The following is a 13,957-nucleotide window of genomic DNA, read 5'->3' as shown; positions in this document are numbered from 1 at the left end:
CTGCAAACTCATCATTGTGAGATCCAGACATCTTTGTATTTTCTATTAGACGGTCGTACGGACATTTTACTTATTTTATTGGTGGAGGTGAATTAAACAGTACTTTGACCCGTAAGACAGCATTCAGTACTTTACCAAGTTTCATCCTCCGATTTTTTTAGAAAGGTATGAAAGGGACAGACGCACTAACATGATTATAACGCAAGTCTATTTCCTTATAAATAATTAACGTAGAAGATACCGTGAATAATGTATTCAGCTGACTGTCTTCTGGGATGTTTCGTCGTGTAGTCTGGAAGAAGTTTACCGACGTTTCAAAGATATCTACTGCCTCTATCCTCAGGACGTTGAGGCGTCGGTAAACGTTTGAAATGTCGGTAAATTTCTATCAGACCACGACGCAACATCCCAGAACACAGTCGTCTTTATACTCGCCGCCATGAGAAAATAAACTCTCTCAATGCTGTATTCAAATTTCGCTCACGAGCCAATAGGGACTATTCTTACAAAACTCGTCCTGGCGGCCATACTGAAATGGGATATACATTTCTATTGGGGATTGGGAGACACCGTCGTGCAGTAATCTCGTCTACTTTTGCCGCCATTATGGAAGTACATCTTTATGATTCAACTTATTGCCGATTATGTGCAGAAGAAAATCCTAGTGGAGTTTTATTATATTCGGTTGACGATTCGGGGGATGATTTAAGTGCCCTAGTGAATCGTTACCTCCCATTTAAGGTAAATATACAGTTTTAATATTTGTACGAGAAGGCAACTTGACTTCCTACTTACAATCAAAATGGAGGGTATACTGATCATAGTAGCACGAACTGCGTATTCCTTCACTACATGACTCAGTTATGTGTCTCAATTCTGAGCAGTTAAATAGTTTTAAGAGGGGTATATCATGTGAGGTGTTGAGAGCAGTGAGCTTCCCGTGGTTTTCAAAGTATGCTTGGTGTTGCTAATAGATTTGTAATGTAAAGGGGTTTTCTTGGTACGATTAATAAACTGTTTCCAACATAGGTATGTAGAGTATTAATATTTTTGTATGGAAGGTTTAACCTAAAACTGGATGTTCGACACAACAGAATGAACATTATAATTCTTATTACAGTTCGTCTGACCATTAGTTTTGTCCATAACTACGGGCTAAATGAGCAAGAGAAGTATTGGTTCTGAGTATGCGTTCAAGTTTTTTTGATGTTGTCAGCAGTGATCATGGGTGCCAAAAAAAGGCGAATTAAAAACCAGGTTAAGAGTCTCAGCGTTCATATTTGACCCGGAATAGTGAACCAAATATTGAAGCCTCTCCAGACAAATATTGGGTTAATACCGTATATAGTTCACTACTGTTTTATTCTATATCCTTGCCGATGCATTAATAGAATAGAACCTGTTCAGTACCAATACAAATATATACTCATTGTTGTTTAAGCAATTTCAGGTAAATGTTTACAGTATTTATGAATTTTGGACCGAAGTAAATTCTTCTAAAAGTAGGAGTGACATACTGGTATAAAGTTTTAAGGCCAGCATACTTTGGGGTAGCAACGCAACAGTGTCAATAATAATACAACAATGCATGAATACAACAATGTCATTAAACAGTTCAACAATGCCAACCCCAACACATCACAATATTTTTACACATCTCTAGGCTTCACGCATTTGGGGGTAGTACCATCAGTCACTATGTTATTGAAAAGTGTTGAAGGTTTGGATGGTGAGGTTTTATTACATTCTCAAAGTTAACATTTCAGATGAAACATGGACAATTTGTAATGAGATTTTCTTACTGGTAGTGCTGTTCCAAGCGTACTGTTGCTGTTCTAGAATTATTTGCTTGTTTTAATATTTGCCCTTTCCAGATAATAACTTTGCTAGAGAGAGAATGTGACTATATAGCAGAGACACTTCACAAACGGTCTGAAAATGGTTGTGAAAGTAAAGTGATGAGTTTTCATGTGGTTGGTAGTTGGAATATTTTAGTACTTTTGAGTGAGTTATAACAAAGTTTTGTTTATATAGTACTATTTATTTGACTAGTGTATTATGTCAAAACTTTCCTCTGATTGTGTAATTTGGTGTTTTATATATATATATATATATATGTTTTAGATCCAAGATGATGGTAAGCTTCCTCGCACTATTTGCCCAGGTTGCAACATTCAGTTGCAAGCCACTGTGCAATTTTTTGACCTGTTGGTGGAGGGTCAGAAGAAAATCAGAGAAATGTGGAAATATCAGGTATGTGATTCAGAGATTACAAGTTTGTAATTCAAAAATATGTTACTAAGAATTAATGGGCCCCAGTAGAAGAGAGTTTTGGAATTTTGAAAGAAACAAAAACAAAATACATGCATTATGTTTAACTTATATGTGGGAGGCCCTTGTTTTTAGATTCAGGTGATAGTCATGATGTTCTTTGGGTTTTTTCAGCTCCTCTAAACTAATGGTAGAATAGGACCATACTAGGCTGTCTTGAAATGGCCAAAATAAATGTCTGCCGTTCTTAACTAAGTATGTATTTATGTATCTACCATAATACTGAACAAAATTACTTCATAAGCAGTACTAATGAATCATTGAAAATGGGTTCAAGTAACAAATTAGAACATCATGTAACTTTAGAAATTATATATCCTGCAGTCATATCTTGTCTAGTTTATATTTCCTGCGTGTTGGCGAATTTGCTTGATTGTTTTCTGCCACTTTGTTCAGTGGTTACAACCTGAGAGAACTGTAACTTTTGTGATTTGACTGTTGATGGTTTTGAGTGAGAATGTTATTTATAGGTTGGAAGTTGGAACTGAAGGCAGAATGTAGGTAATGTTACATTTGTTTTATTAGGTGACATTGGTAGATTAAAGTTATACAATGTGAAGAAAGTGAATGTTTGTAAAAACCTTAAAAATCTAGGTTTAGGCCTACTTGGTAAAATATGTTTGTGCCTGGTTTGTGTGAAGGATATGGAGTTTGTACTTCTTTCTTATGGCAATGATAGACTTCAATGACTCATGTGTGAATGACATGGTTTGAGGTAACTGAACAGACTCTTGAGGAAGTAATTTTCTTTGCATATTTTTAGTTTTCAGCATATTCTTTACACAAATACCATAATTAGAATTCCACATGAATTCAGCTACAGTTTTCAGTTGATACAGTTTGCTGGAAGGTTCTGACCTTCATAAGTTACTTCTTTATGTTACATTACAGTTCTTAGGTTGTATGTATTTTAATTTGCAAAAGAATGTTTCATAGGAATATGTGTATTGAGTTATGTTCTTTGGTAGATGAAGTCCAGACTTTTTGAAACTCAGTACTTTAACAGGCCATTGCAGTATTTCACTCCAAGGAGTTCAGACTGGCATTAGCTGACTTTTTGTAAAAATTGGCCTAAGGGACATATTGTCACTAAGTGAACTAACTGCTAATTTTGATCTTGAGAGATGAAGCCATACAATCTTCAGAATATAATTTTGACTTGAATTTCGTTTGTCAACCAATCTGGAAACAGAGCAGGAAAACCAGTGATGTTACAAATTTTGTGTTTCAGCAAGAAAGGAAATTTCTTTTACATTTTTGGAAGTAGTAACCTGTCTTTGTTTCCAAGTGGCAGTTGGTGGCAAACATTCGGAAGACATAATCAGTGGTGTACTTTCAGCATACACAGTTTGTTACCAACATTCAGCATAGACATACTTAGCATCTGTCATTCAACACAGTTAGCATCTTGCATTTTATGTACAGAGTTGACAACTATATCTTATGTGCTTGCAACAGTGTGATAACAGCAAATCTTAATTTCCGTGAATTTCCATACTGATATCCCAGTGACCTGTTAAGTGATTATGATGTCGAACTTCTCTATTCGTATATCCTTCTCCCTTGCTTGTGCATTCCAGTGTCTCTAACTCATTAACCCATATTCTGCTGATAAGAGTCATAGCTCTCATAACCCACCTTTCCTTTGTATAACTGAGTGACAGCCGAGGCACATTAACAACGTGAGTAACCAGTGCAAATGGTTTTGTAAAGTGTGGACATGAATGGCTACAAATGACACCCAACTAATGTGAGGCCATGACCAATTACAAATGGTGTAACTGACGGAACAAACAACTACAGTTTGTAGATTAGATGTATATTAGTTTTTATTAAAATGTAGATTCACTTCATTGTTTTATAAATTTCTTTTTGAAGTGGTTGGGAAGGGCGGTTTGAGCAGGGGGGGGGTTGTGTAAAAAGAGGAAGGGGAGGGGAAGTAGCACACAATTTTTAAAATGTCCCCCAAAATGATATTTGTTATGAAATTAGGATAAAATTAAATTCAAAAAATTCATGCAGACAGAATTAAAAATATTTCTAATGACATCCATCTTCATGTCATTGTTATTGTGTACTTCAGTAGAGATTTACATTCTGGGCCAGTCACCCTGCTGTATGCACTAGGGTTTTCAACCTTCTGCAAACAGCGTGTTATAAATGACAGAAGTTAAATTTTCACCATGTATGTAATTCACATGAATTATCTTTTTAGTTCTTCGAAAACATCACCTTATTTTTCCACTACATGATCTATGTCAACACTTTTTCCAACTCAGCAAGGTTTTCTTTATGATCTGTGAATGTGTGTGGCTGCAATAGAACAACATACATTGGAGGACTGACCAGCTCTGTGAATATTGGCCCAGATATGTGAATTAAACATGTAAGTAACAAAGAGCCAGAGTTTTGACAGGTGACTTGTTTTGTAGCAGATGTGTTAAATCAAGAAGGGGACCTGTAGCATGTATAAGGGAAACCAAAAGTGAATATACAATTTTTGTAGGTAAATCTCATGGGAAGAGATTACTTTGGGGGTCTGGTTCAGGTGGGAGGTTAATGGTGAATGAATGTTGGAGAAATAGGTTGAAAATAAGGATTTCCATTTAGAACTCATAAAACCCAGTTTCATGTTGGACAGATCTCATGTTTGTTGTATGAAGGCATCGTAATGTAAGTTTATATCTAGCAAAGGGATGAGTGTACAACTAATTGGATTCAATAATGGAAGTTCTAGGTGTATGCTTCAAGACATACTTCCAAGTCAATCATGAATTCTACCAACAAACAGATGGAATTGTCATAGGCTTCCCAGTGTCTTTAGTAATAAACAGCATGTACTTGGAAAACTTAGATAAAATGCTGCACTAGAACAGAGTGACCTGGGGCCTAAAATCTGGCTCAGATATATAAATGACACATTTACCATATGGCCATATTGTGAATCTAAACTGAACACATTCATGAACTACCTAAGTGGATTAAAACCAACAGTCAAGTTTGCCACAAGAAGAGAGACAACTCACACACTTCTCTTCCTTGATATACTAGGGACAAAAGGAACATAATCATCATCAAGACAATGTGTCCAGGAAAGTGACTTATAGTGGACAATACTGACTCTGCACCTGCATTCATTCACCTCCATTCAGCAGCATGATACGAAGGAAGAAACATGCTGAATGAATAGAGCAACAGGTGTATGCACAATTGAAGACAGCATGAAAATTGAAGAAGCAGTTTTAAGAGTGTCATTAGTAAGAAGTGATACCAGAACTCATAAGTAAACGTTCTCAGAGAAAGCTTTAAACAGAACTTCACCAGTTGCGTAACCATGGAAGGTACTGTGTATCCAGGAATATTGGAAAGAAATTCAGAATGTGAATGACATACTGTGCCAGATGAATTCAGTGTCATGTTCTCATTCTTTGAGAACCATTTTAATATTATCTTCCCATCTATTTTGTAAGCCTCCTGTAGTCTTTCCTTCAGTTTTTTTATTGTGTGCATTTCTCATCTCCCATACATTCTACATGTCACCTATTTTTGCCCTTAAATTTATTTACCTTATTTATAATATTTGGTGAAGTGTACACAATTTTTGCTGCAGCAATTTGCCTCAATTTTTGTTGTTTAATAAGGGTGACTAATGTCCATTTTTCTGTAGCTAGAACAGCAGAGAAAGGTGGAAAGAGAGCGTCTTCGGGCTGAGAAAGAAGGTGTTGAATCTCTTCTGATTGCACCTGCTCAGGATATGACTACCTCAGAAACAGAAGCTGATGGAGAAAATCGGATTGTGATTCAGAGTATGACTTTTATTGCTGATGCACTTCAGTAGTTTACATAAGGTTATGGAGTACCACTCTTAATGTTAATGTAGCACAATGGATTACTTTCATAGAGGTATTTTATTTTTTGTACTGTCTACTTCAGTTGTGGCCGGAGCTACTAATTTTTGTAAAAAATGTCACTAGCATACAACTGACAAAATTAAAATATTGAATTTTTGAAACACTCTGAATATGCATGTATTTTTGTTTTATGTTTTTGTCTGAGAATATATTTATTATAGACATAATTAGAAAAATGAATACCTCTTATAACAGTTTTGGTCTCTTAATAATAAAACTATTTGGGCCTCCTATATTTTTTGAAGATATTCTAAACAAATTATGCTATAATGAGCATTTTATCTTCTTGTATTACCTTACATACTTATAATGAACTTAATTTAACTGCAAAGTTTATAAGTTTAACACTTCTTTGTAATGCAGTTGTGCAGATGGTGACTACTCCATTGTGTTCTTACAGTTCTGTCTGATGGTACATTGTTTCCTGCTGATCATGAGATGGCACTGAAGATGGAAGGTTTGGAGAGACCACGTCGTAAACGTGGACGTCCTCCGAAAAGACTGGTAGAGTCTACAGAAGAAAAAGAAGTAGAAAAGGAATTGGAATCACCAGATGTTTCTCAAGACCCTGAAGAAATGGAAGAAGATGCTGATGGAAGGAGACGAAGGAAAAGGAAAGTGCCGCAGAGGTATGTGATCATGGCAACAATTTTATGAAGTGTTCATATGTCTATAATACAACCAGTTATCTATTTTACTCTGTTATATTGGATTTTATGAGCATTTGGTTAAAATTCACAAATTTCTTTCTCTTATCTTAAAACTTTGCATACCGTGTAGTGTATGAGAATATAAAATAAGCAAGCAAACAAACACTGTAAAAAAGACACTAGTGCCATACGCATTTCAACCTCAAGATGTCATCATCAGTGGCAACAGGGGAATTAATTTATTTAATCCAAATGGTTTAAAATTGTTTCAAATATGGTTTAGAAAACAAATCATGAAGTGGAGTTGTTTTACAAAAGCATATCAAGCAACACTGCACTAGATGTTGGTTTCACAGGAGTTGTACTCTACACTTGCTATTGATCCGATGGTCCGGTGGCCGTAGCTGGTCTGCGGTGAGCTGTAGTTGCATCATCCGTACCTGTTAACTCCAACGAAGCGTGGGTGTTACTACCATTTTTCGAATGTGTGGGGTATATATAAGCTTGAAGTCAGGGTGGCCAACTATTGAAAATTTGCTTTTTCCTGTTTAATGCCAGGTCAAATAATATGTTAGGATCACGGGCGTTTTGTTCGTTAATGATGGCTTTGTTTTTACTACTTTTGTATATGTGGAATTTTTCTAAAATATCTAGCATTTTACCCTATTTTTAATATGTCCATGATATTTTCTATGGGGCCGTATTCATGTCCATGTTCGAGGACGTGTTGGGCATATTCGATTTTGTTAAATTGAACCTGATGTCATGGACGTGTTCTTTAAATCTAGTTTTAAAATCCCTACCGGTTTGGCCAATATAGACCTGCTCGCAGCTTCTGCATTTTAAATGGTATACACCACTATTATTGTATTTGTTACCTTGTTTTCTTGAACTGCATTTGAATTTTATGGTATTGTTGACTTTGTATGCTACTTTTACATTTGTGTTTTTGAATATTTTAGTGAGTGTTGTAATGCTATTATTAAAAAATGTAAAGCTGGACTATACTTTGTTAGTTGGTTGGGGTACATTGACATTGGGTTTAGGTGCATTTATTAGGTTATAGGATCTTGTGATATCATTAAAGTTGTAACCGTTGTTGTATCCTATACCTTGGATGAGTTTAGTTTCTTTATCAAATTCTTCTTTGGAGAATGGTATTTTGTGCAATCTGTTTACAAGGAAATTGAATGCAGCTTGTTTGTGAGAGTTGCCACTGATGATGACCTCTTGAGGTTGAAACGCGTATGGCACTAGTGTTTTTTTATAGTGTTAATAGTTTGTTTGCTTATTTTATATTCTTTCTCTTATGAAACCTGAACATTCACCAAAGACATTCATTTGAACCTGTTTGGAGTACAGTTTTGTTCACACACTTGCAATTTATCTGTTTATGATCAAGGTCACATCATGAAAGGGTTCCTTATTGTTATGCTTTGTTTGATGTGGGAGATTTAATAGCATTATTTTTCTGCCTGACTTCTGGATCAGGATTTACCACTTGTGAAATATGCAAAATATCAAAGAATTTGTATACTTCATTGACTTTTTTCCCCCATGAAGCTGGGTGGTTTGTATGGGGTGGCCGTAAAATGCATATATGAAAAGAAGTCTCAAGACGTCCATGAAATGAGTACCCTGGTACATTATGAATACTTTAAGGGAAACATTGTTAAGTGTTGACTTCCCTGTGTTACTCATAATTTCACGAATCTCTGATTTTAGTAACTGGCACTTTTTGGTTTTGGAGTTAACAAAATATTGTTGTGTAATGGTTAGCTGCCCTGCTTTATATTCTGGAGGTCTCAGATTTAAATCTTAGCCTAAAGATTGGCTTTCTTGGTTGAGTTTCTTATTAGATTATATGAATGTGCTAATTTTTCCTAGATCATATTTTTGCTATTGTTATTATTGATGCTAAACAGAGATTTGGAAGTTCTTAATGAAAGTAAGCCAGTTTCATGAAGATGTCAGTAAATCAGCAGGACAAGGCCTGATTGTTGGAGAACATTCCCTTTCCCCCTTTTTGTTGCAGATTTCATAGTTTTATATAAGTTAAGTTTGTCTGAAAACACAGCATGTACGAGGCTCGTCCACAAAGTAAGTTTCCCTGGGGCCATTTACAGAAACAAAACACAATTTCATGGAAATATTTATTGCAACAGATACAGCAAGTGTCCAGCTATTTTTCAACATATTCGCCACCAGAATTGAGACATTTGTCATACCGTGGGACCAACTTTTGAATACCTGTGTCGTAGAAGTCTGCCGCCTGGGATTGGAACCACCGTGTGACAACCATCTCCGCCTCTCTGTCATTCTCAAAACGCTGACCGGACAGGAATTTCTTGAGGTGTAGGAAAAGATGGAAATCACTGGGAGCGAGGTCCGGGCTGTAGGGTGAATGATTAAACACCTCCCAGCTGAACTCCTGCAGGAGACTTGCTGTCCGTCGAGCCGTGTGCGGCCTAGCGTTATCACTGACCGCACTTCACAGTCGGCGGGAGCTGGAATAAGAACCTCTATCTTCAACAGCTGCAACGATGCTACTGTGAGAACGCGGGAAGTGCCGTTAGTGTATGCGCCATGCTACGTCATTGCTCTATCACGTATGCACAGTCGCTTCGCGCAATATAAGGTTTGCTAGCTGTGGGACGAGTGGGAAACTTACTTTGTGGACGCGCCTCGTACCATTAAATGTTCATCAGTAGTGCTTTATTTTTGTATGTCTTGTTTGTTTGTGTATTGTTTTGAAAGGTTCAGAGAAGCTGTGCAAGGGAAGGAGTTAGAAAGAATATTCAGAGAAGAAGGTGTAATTGATGAAGATGAACCTGAAGAGGAAGATGAGGATGAAATAGAAGAGAAAGCAATTAGTGGAGATCATGATGGAAATGATGGTAAAAGTGACATATATTTGCTTGTATCAAATAGATTGACTAGAATTACTTCTGGAAAAGGTTTTTTATTTAGATATTTTGATAAGTTGTTAGGTAGTTGGTCCAATACTCTTTAAAATTTCTAAATGAACACCAAAATTTTATTTAAGTTTCATCTTCATTGTTCATTTTCCATATAAATCAGACATTATGCCAGGTTGGTTATATGTCAGCATGTGAAGGATACTCTGGAAGCAAAGGTCTTGTTTAAGCAGTTCAAGAATCTAACTTTTTTTTGTACAGTAGTTTTGTTAGACTTCATTTTGTACTTCTCATTAAACCAAAAATATTTGTATTGCAGCAGAGATTATTGGTCACTTGGAAACGCAGGAAGGACAGGACCTTGGAGAACTTGTAATTGTTAATCGAGGCAGAGGAAGAGGCAGACCTCGAGGCAAGAGAAGGAAGATTCGTTTTCAGTGTGAAATATGTGGTCGGGGTTTCCAGCATAAGGGGAGATATATTGTACATAAGTATGTAGTGGCTATCCATTATTCATATTATTCTTATAAATCTTAAAGCTATGCATACCGTGTAGTGTATTAGAATATAAAATAAGTAACAAACAACTATTAACACTATAAAAAAGACAAATAGTGTCTTTTTTATAGTGTTAATTGTTGTTTGTTACTTATTTGATATTCTTATAAATGCTATAACTGAAAATATTGTGTAATTGTCTTTTTTGTTTTGTTTTAGGAGTTATCATAAAGGAGTTAAATTTCAGTGTAATACATGCAACAAGAGATTTTCTAACAAAGACAATTTTGATCTACATCAAAAGACAACAGGACATACTGGGGAGGGTGAGTCACAGTTCTGTTTTGAAAGTTGCCAAATTTATGTGAATATAAGCTGTTCGTTCATTACATTTGTGCGGTTCTTAAAAGTGGGGTGTGGCTTGTAATCAAAATTTTTTTTAATGGCAAGGTAATTGGTTTGTGTCACAGTTTGTTACAAAGTCTTGTGCTGTGGTCTCCAAGATAGAGAAACATTGAAAATATATAAATAATTGTTTTTAACTGCCTAGCGTTTTCTATCCCTTGTTTGTTATTGTGTTTGCTCAAGATGGACTGAGGTGCCTAAACCCATGGAACAGCAGTTATCCTCGCTCCCTCTCCAGAATACAGCTTAAGGGAAAATCCTGTTACCATTACTCAGAATAATAACCACATTCTCCTCCTCCTCCTCAAGCTCTACAGTCCACTGTGAACTTTGGCTTCCTGAATACACCACATTAGAACTTTGGAATTTAATAAGAACAGAATATGCTTTGGAAAAATGCAACTATTTATGTCTGAGGAGTCACAACCCAGATAGGATGAAATGTTGTTCTGAGTCTCTCTGTACTGCATCTACAGCCCTTGGAATTTAATAGACAGTCAGGATATAGTCGCAGAAAAACGTGTCATAATGTTGCATTAACATTCACTATTATAATTTAGCACTCTTGTTTTGTTAATATGCCGTAATTTTGCAAACAGAAGGTTGCATTGTTCTTCCACGAAGAACCTTTTTACAGCCTCATAATTATTTAAGTAGGCTTAGAATTGAGTAAATATACTGGCTGTTTGTTGCTTAATGTTTAAGATGCAGCATTTGAATTCCTGGGGTCTATACATGTTTATAAATTTAATTTGAATTTAAATCTGTCATAGTGTTAGAGGTCACAAAATGAAGTGTGTTTATTGCATTTTTTAACTTTTCCCGAGCAGAAAATTGACGTATCTGTAGCTTACGAAATGTTCTATGTAAACCAGTTTCTGTCATAAGACGTTGTTTTAAGCCGGGTAGATGACTAATGTTCAGAGGAAGTATGTGTAGTACCACAAGGTGTAACATATGGCAGGATTTTTATTTCGTGTGGGTAGCCTTTGGTTACTGTGTGTGTGTATTTTGGTTACTTGACAGGTGGTTGCTGTTAATTTTTGTATATTTTTATGAAAGACGGTAAGAAAAAGAGAGTGAGATGATGATGAAATTGTCTCTATCTTAGATATTAGCAGTGGAAGTGAACCAGGCATTAGTTCTAGTGACAGTGATTGTGAAAAAAGTAATGGTGATGCTAGTGAGAGGGAGAGTGTGGTACTCTTGGCTGTCAGTATAGCAGAAGTGACAGAAGTAAGTGACTTGCTTCAGGTTGCTGATTCACACCCTGGACTGAGAACAGCAATTTTAGAGCAAAATACTCGACATAAAGCAGTTGTGCTATCAATTTTTGATTGGACGTCTGAGCCTGTTGAATATTTTGAGCTCTTTTTTTGATCTGGATATGTCGGACCTCATCCTGCAGGAAACCACACTGAATGGAAACAAATGAAAATGCAGAATGTGCCCCATACAAAAAGAGAATCACAGACTGGTCTCTTCCAACCCTAGCTGAATCAAGGCTGTGCTAAGTGATGTGGTAAATATGGGCCGATGTCCCATATCTGTATTACTGGTTACTTCTAAGCATGGGTGAACAATATAGCTTGCTTTTTGGATGTGTTCCCAAGGGACATGTTTCTGCTCTTGTTCTGGAACACACACACACGTGCTGAGGATAAGGTGAATTGAAAAAAGAAGAGCTTATAAATCTGTACTGGACAAAATCATATTGAAGTGCAGTCCATATTTTTTGCCGCATTGGTTAACGCAACTCTCGCCTGAAAGCCAAAGTTATTTTTGGTATGTGTGTTGGTAATGTTAAGATGTTTATTTATATATGTACATAATAATCTGATCTTCATAGTGAGTTAAGATGTTTGCTTTAAAATTACATTCCTTTAGGAAAGCAGTGAAAAAATAATGTGTAGCAAAAGTGTTAAGAATGACACTTCATGTATCATGTATGTGGCTGAGAATTTTTGTCAGGGGTTAATGCATATTGTTTGAAGAGGTGTATGCCATTTGGAAGACTTAAGGTTGCTTAAGGTTAGGACTTTTTATTGCAGGTATTATCGAGGGTTTGGAAGATGGAGAGAATGCTGAAGAATTGGCATCTGGTAATCGCTATCCTTGTGACCAATGTGAGAAGACGTTCCAGACAAAGCAGAGTTATGAGGTACATTTGGTTTTAAACTGATGTTGGCTGAATTGTATTTTGACTTTTCAAACGGCTGGACGAGTGTTTCTTGTCTTTGACAATTCTTTTTAACCATTTGACAGATTTTAATGAAACTAAGTATGAACATTGTATCAGTAGAGGCCACTCTTTTTATATTTTGAATCTACTGCTGCAGAGCTCACAGTAGTGAGAGGTGTACTAACAGTCAGTTTTTATGGAACTTGCATTATTGCGGGTATAAACTTTGTAGCCCTGTGCATCTCATTTATGTAGTAGTATTTGTCCTGGAGTGGTAGGATATCTGTTGACAATGTGTTAAAACTTTTGTGTATGTTAAATAGTATAATTTCCCTGTGTGTTAAAAGATACAGCTTTGTTTTTCAAGTTTTGTCAACTGGTAAGCAGTATTGTCATGTTAAGTTATAACCTTGGCTGCTGTTAGATATAAACAGACTACAAAAGGTGACATCAGTAAATTCTCATTTGCAGATTTTGAATCTTAGGGTGCATGTAAGGATGGTAAGTAGTTAAAAAAGTAACTAATGGACAATTAGAGCATGTGGAATTTTGTATGGGAATATGTAATGAACATACCCAATTATATCTGTGAAATTTTTTTGTTATACAGGGTATACACAAAAGAATGGTGCGGTTTCAAAAGTTAATAAAAAATTTATTTCTCACCTTACACGGGCACAACATACACCGTCAGTGGTGGCAACTGTCCAAGTTTCTCATGCGTTAATTACAATCCTTCAATGTGTGCACCCTGGGTCACACGACACACATCCACACGGTAATCAAACTCATCCCAGACCTGGTGTAGCATGTCCGCTGTAATGGCCTGCAGTGCATGTGTTATCCGATCACGAAGTTCATGGATGGACATGGGCAATGGTGGTACATAAACACTGTCTAACGAACCCCCAAAGAAAGAAATCACACCGTAAGATCTGACGAACAGGGTGGCCAAGGGAGAAGGTTGTCGTCTCCATTTGCAGCAGCACGTCCGATCCAGCGCTGTGGAAAAAAACGATTGAGAAGCACTCGTACATTCCTGTGAAAATGGGGGGAGCTCCG

At 36.4% G+C, this 13,957-nt stretch overlaps 1 protein-coding gene across 6 annotated transcripts in view; it reads left to right on the top strand.

The window, feature by feature from the left end:
• The first annotated feature begins 558 nt into the window (after positions 1-558).
• LOC110836076 (uncharacterized) overlaps positions 559-13,957 on the top strand; it is a 34,457-nt gene continuing 21,058 nt past the window's right edge. The window contains exons 1-8 of one of the 6 annotated variants that reach the window (XM_087352342.1): positions 559-741; positions 2,125-2,253; positions 5,999-6,137; positions 6,643-6,871; positions 9,650-9,789; positions 10,130-10,301; positions 10,528-10,634; positions 12,765-12,874. In XM_087352342.1, coding sequence (XP_087208468.1) covers positions 607-741; positions 2,125-2,253; positions 5,999-6,137; positions 6,643-6,871; positions 9,650-9,789; positions 10,130-10,301; positions 10,528-10,634; positions 12,765-12,874 — 1,161 coding nt within the window. In that variant the 5' untranslated portion in view covers positions 559-606. The other 5 variants (XM_087352346.1, XM_087352344.1, XM_087352343.1 and 2 more) reach the window with 5 other exon arrangements.

The sequence above is a fragment of the Zootermopsis nevadensis genome, unplaced genomic scaffold, assembly GCF_977971745.1.
Source record: "Zootermopsis nevadensis isolate Lab colony 2312 unplaced genomic scaffold, Znev_1.0 Znev_ptg000021l, whole genome shotgun sequence".
Lineage (NCBI taxonomy): Eukaryota > Metazoa > Arthropoda > Insecta > Blattodea > Termopsidae > Zootermopsis > Zootermopsis nevadensis.
The sequence above is the reverse complement of the archived record's forward strand: the minus strand, read 5'-3'. Positions and strand labels throughout refer to the sequence as shown.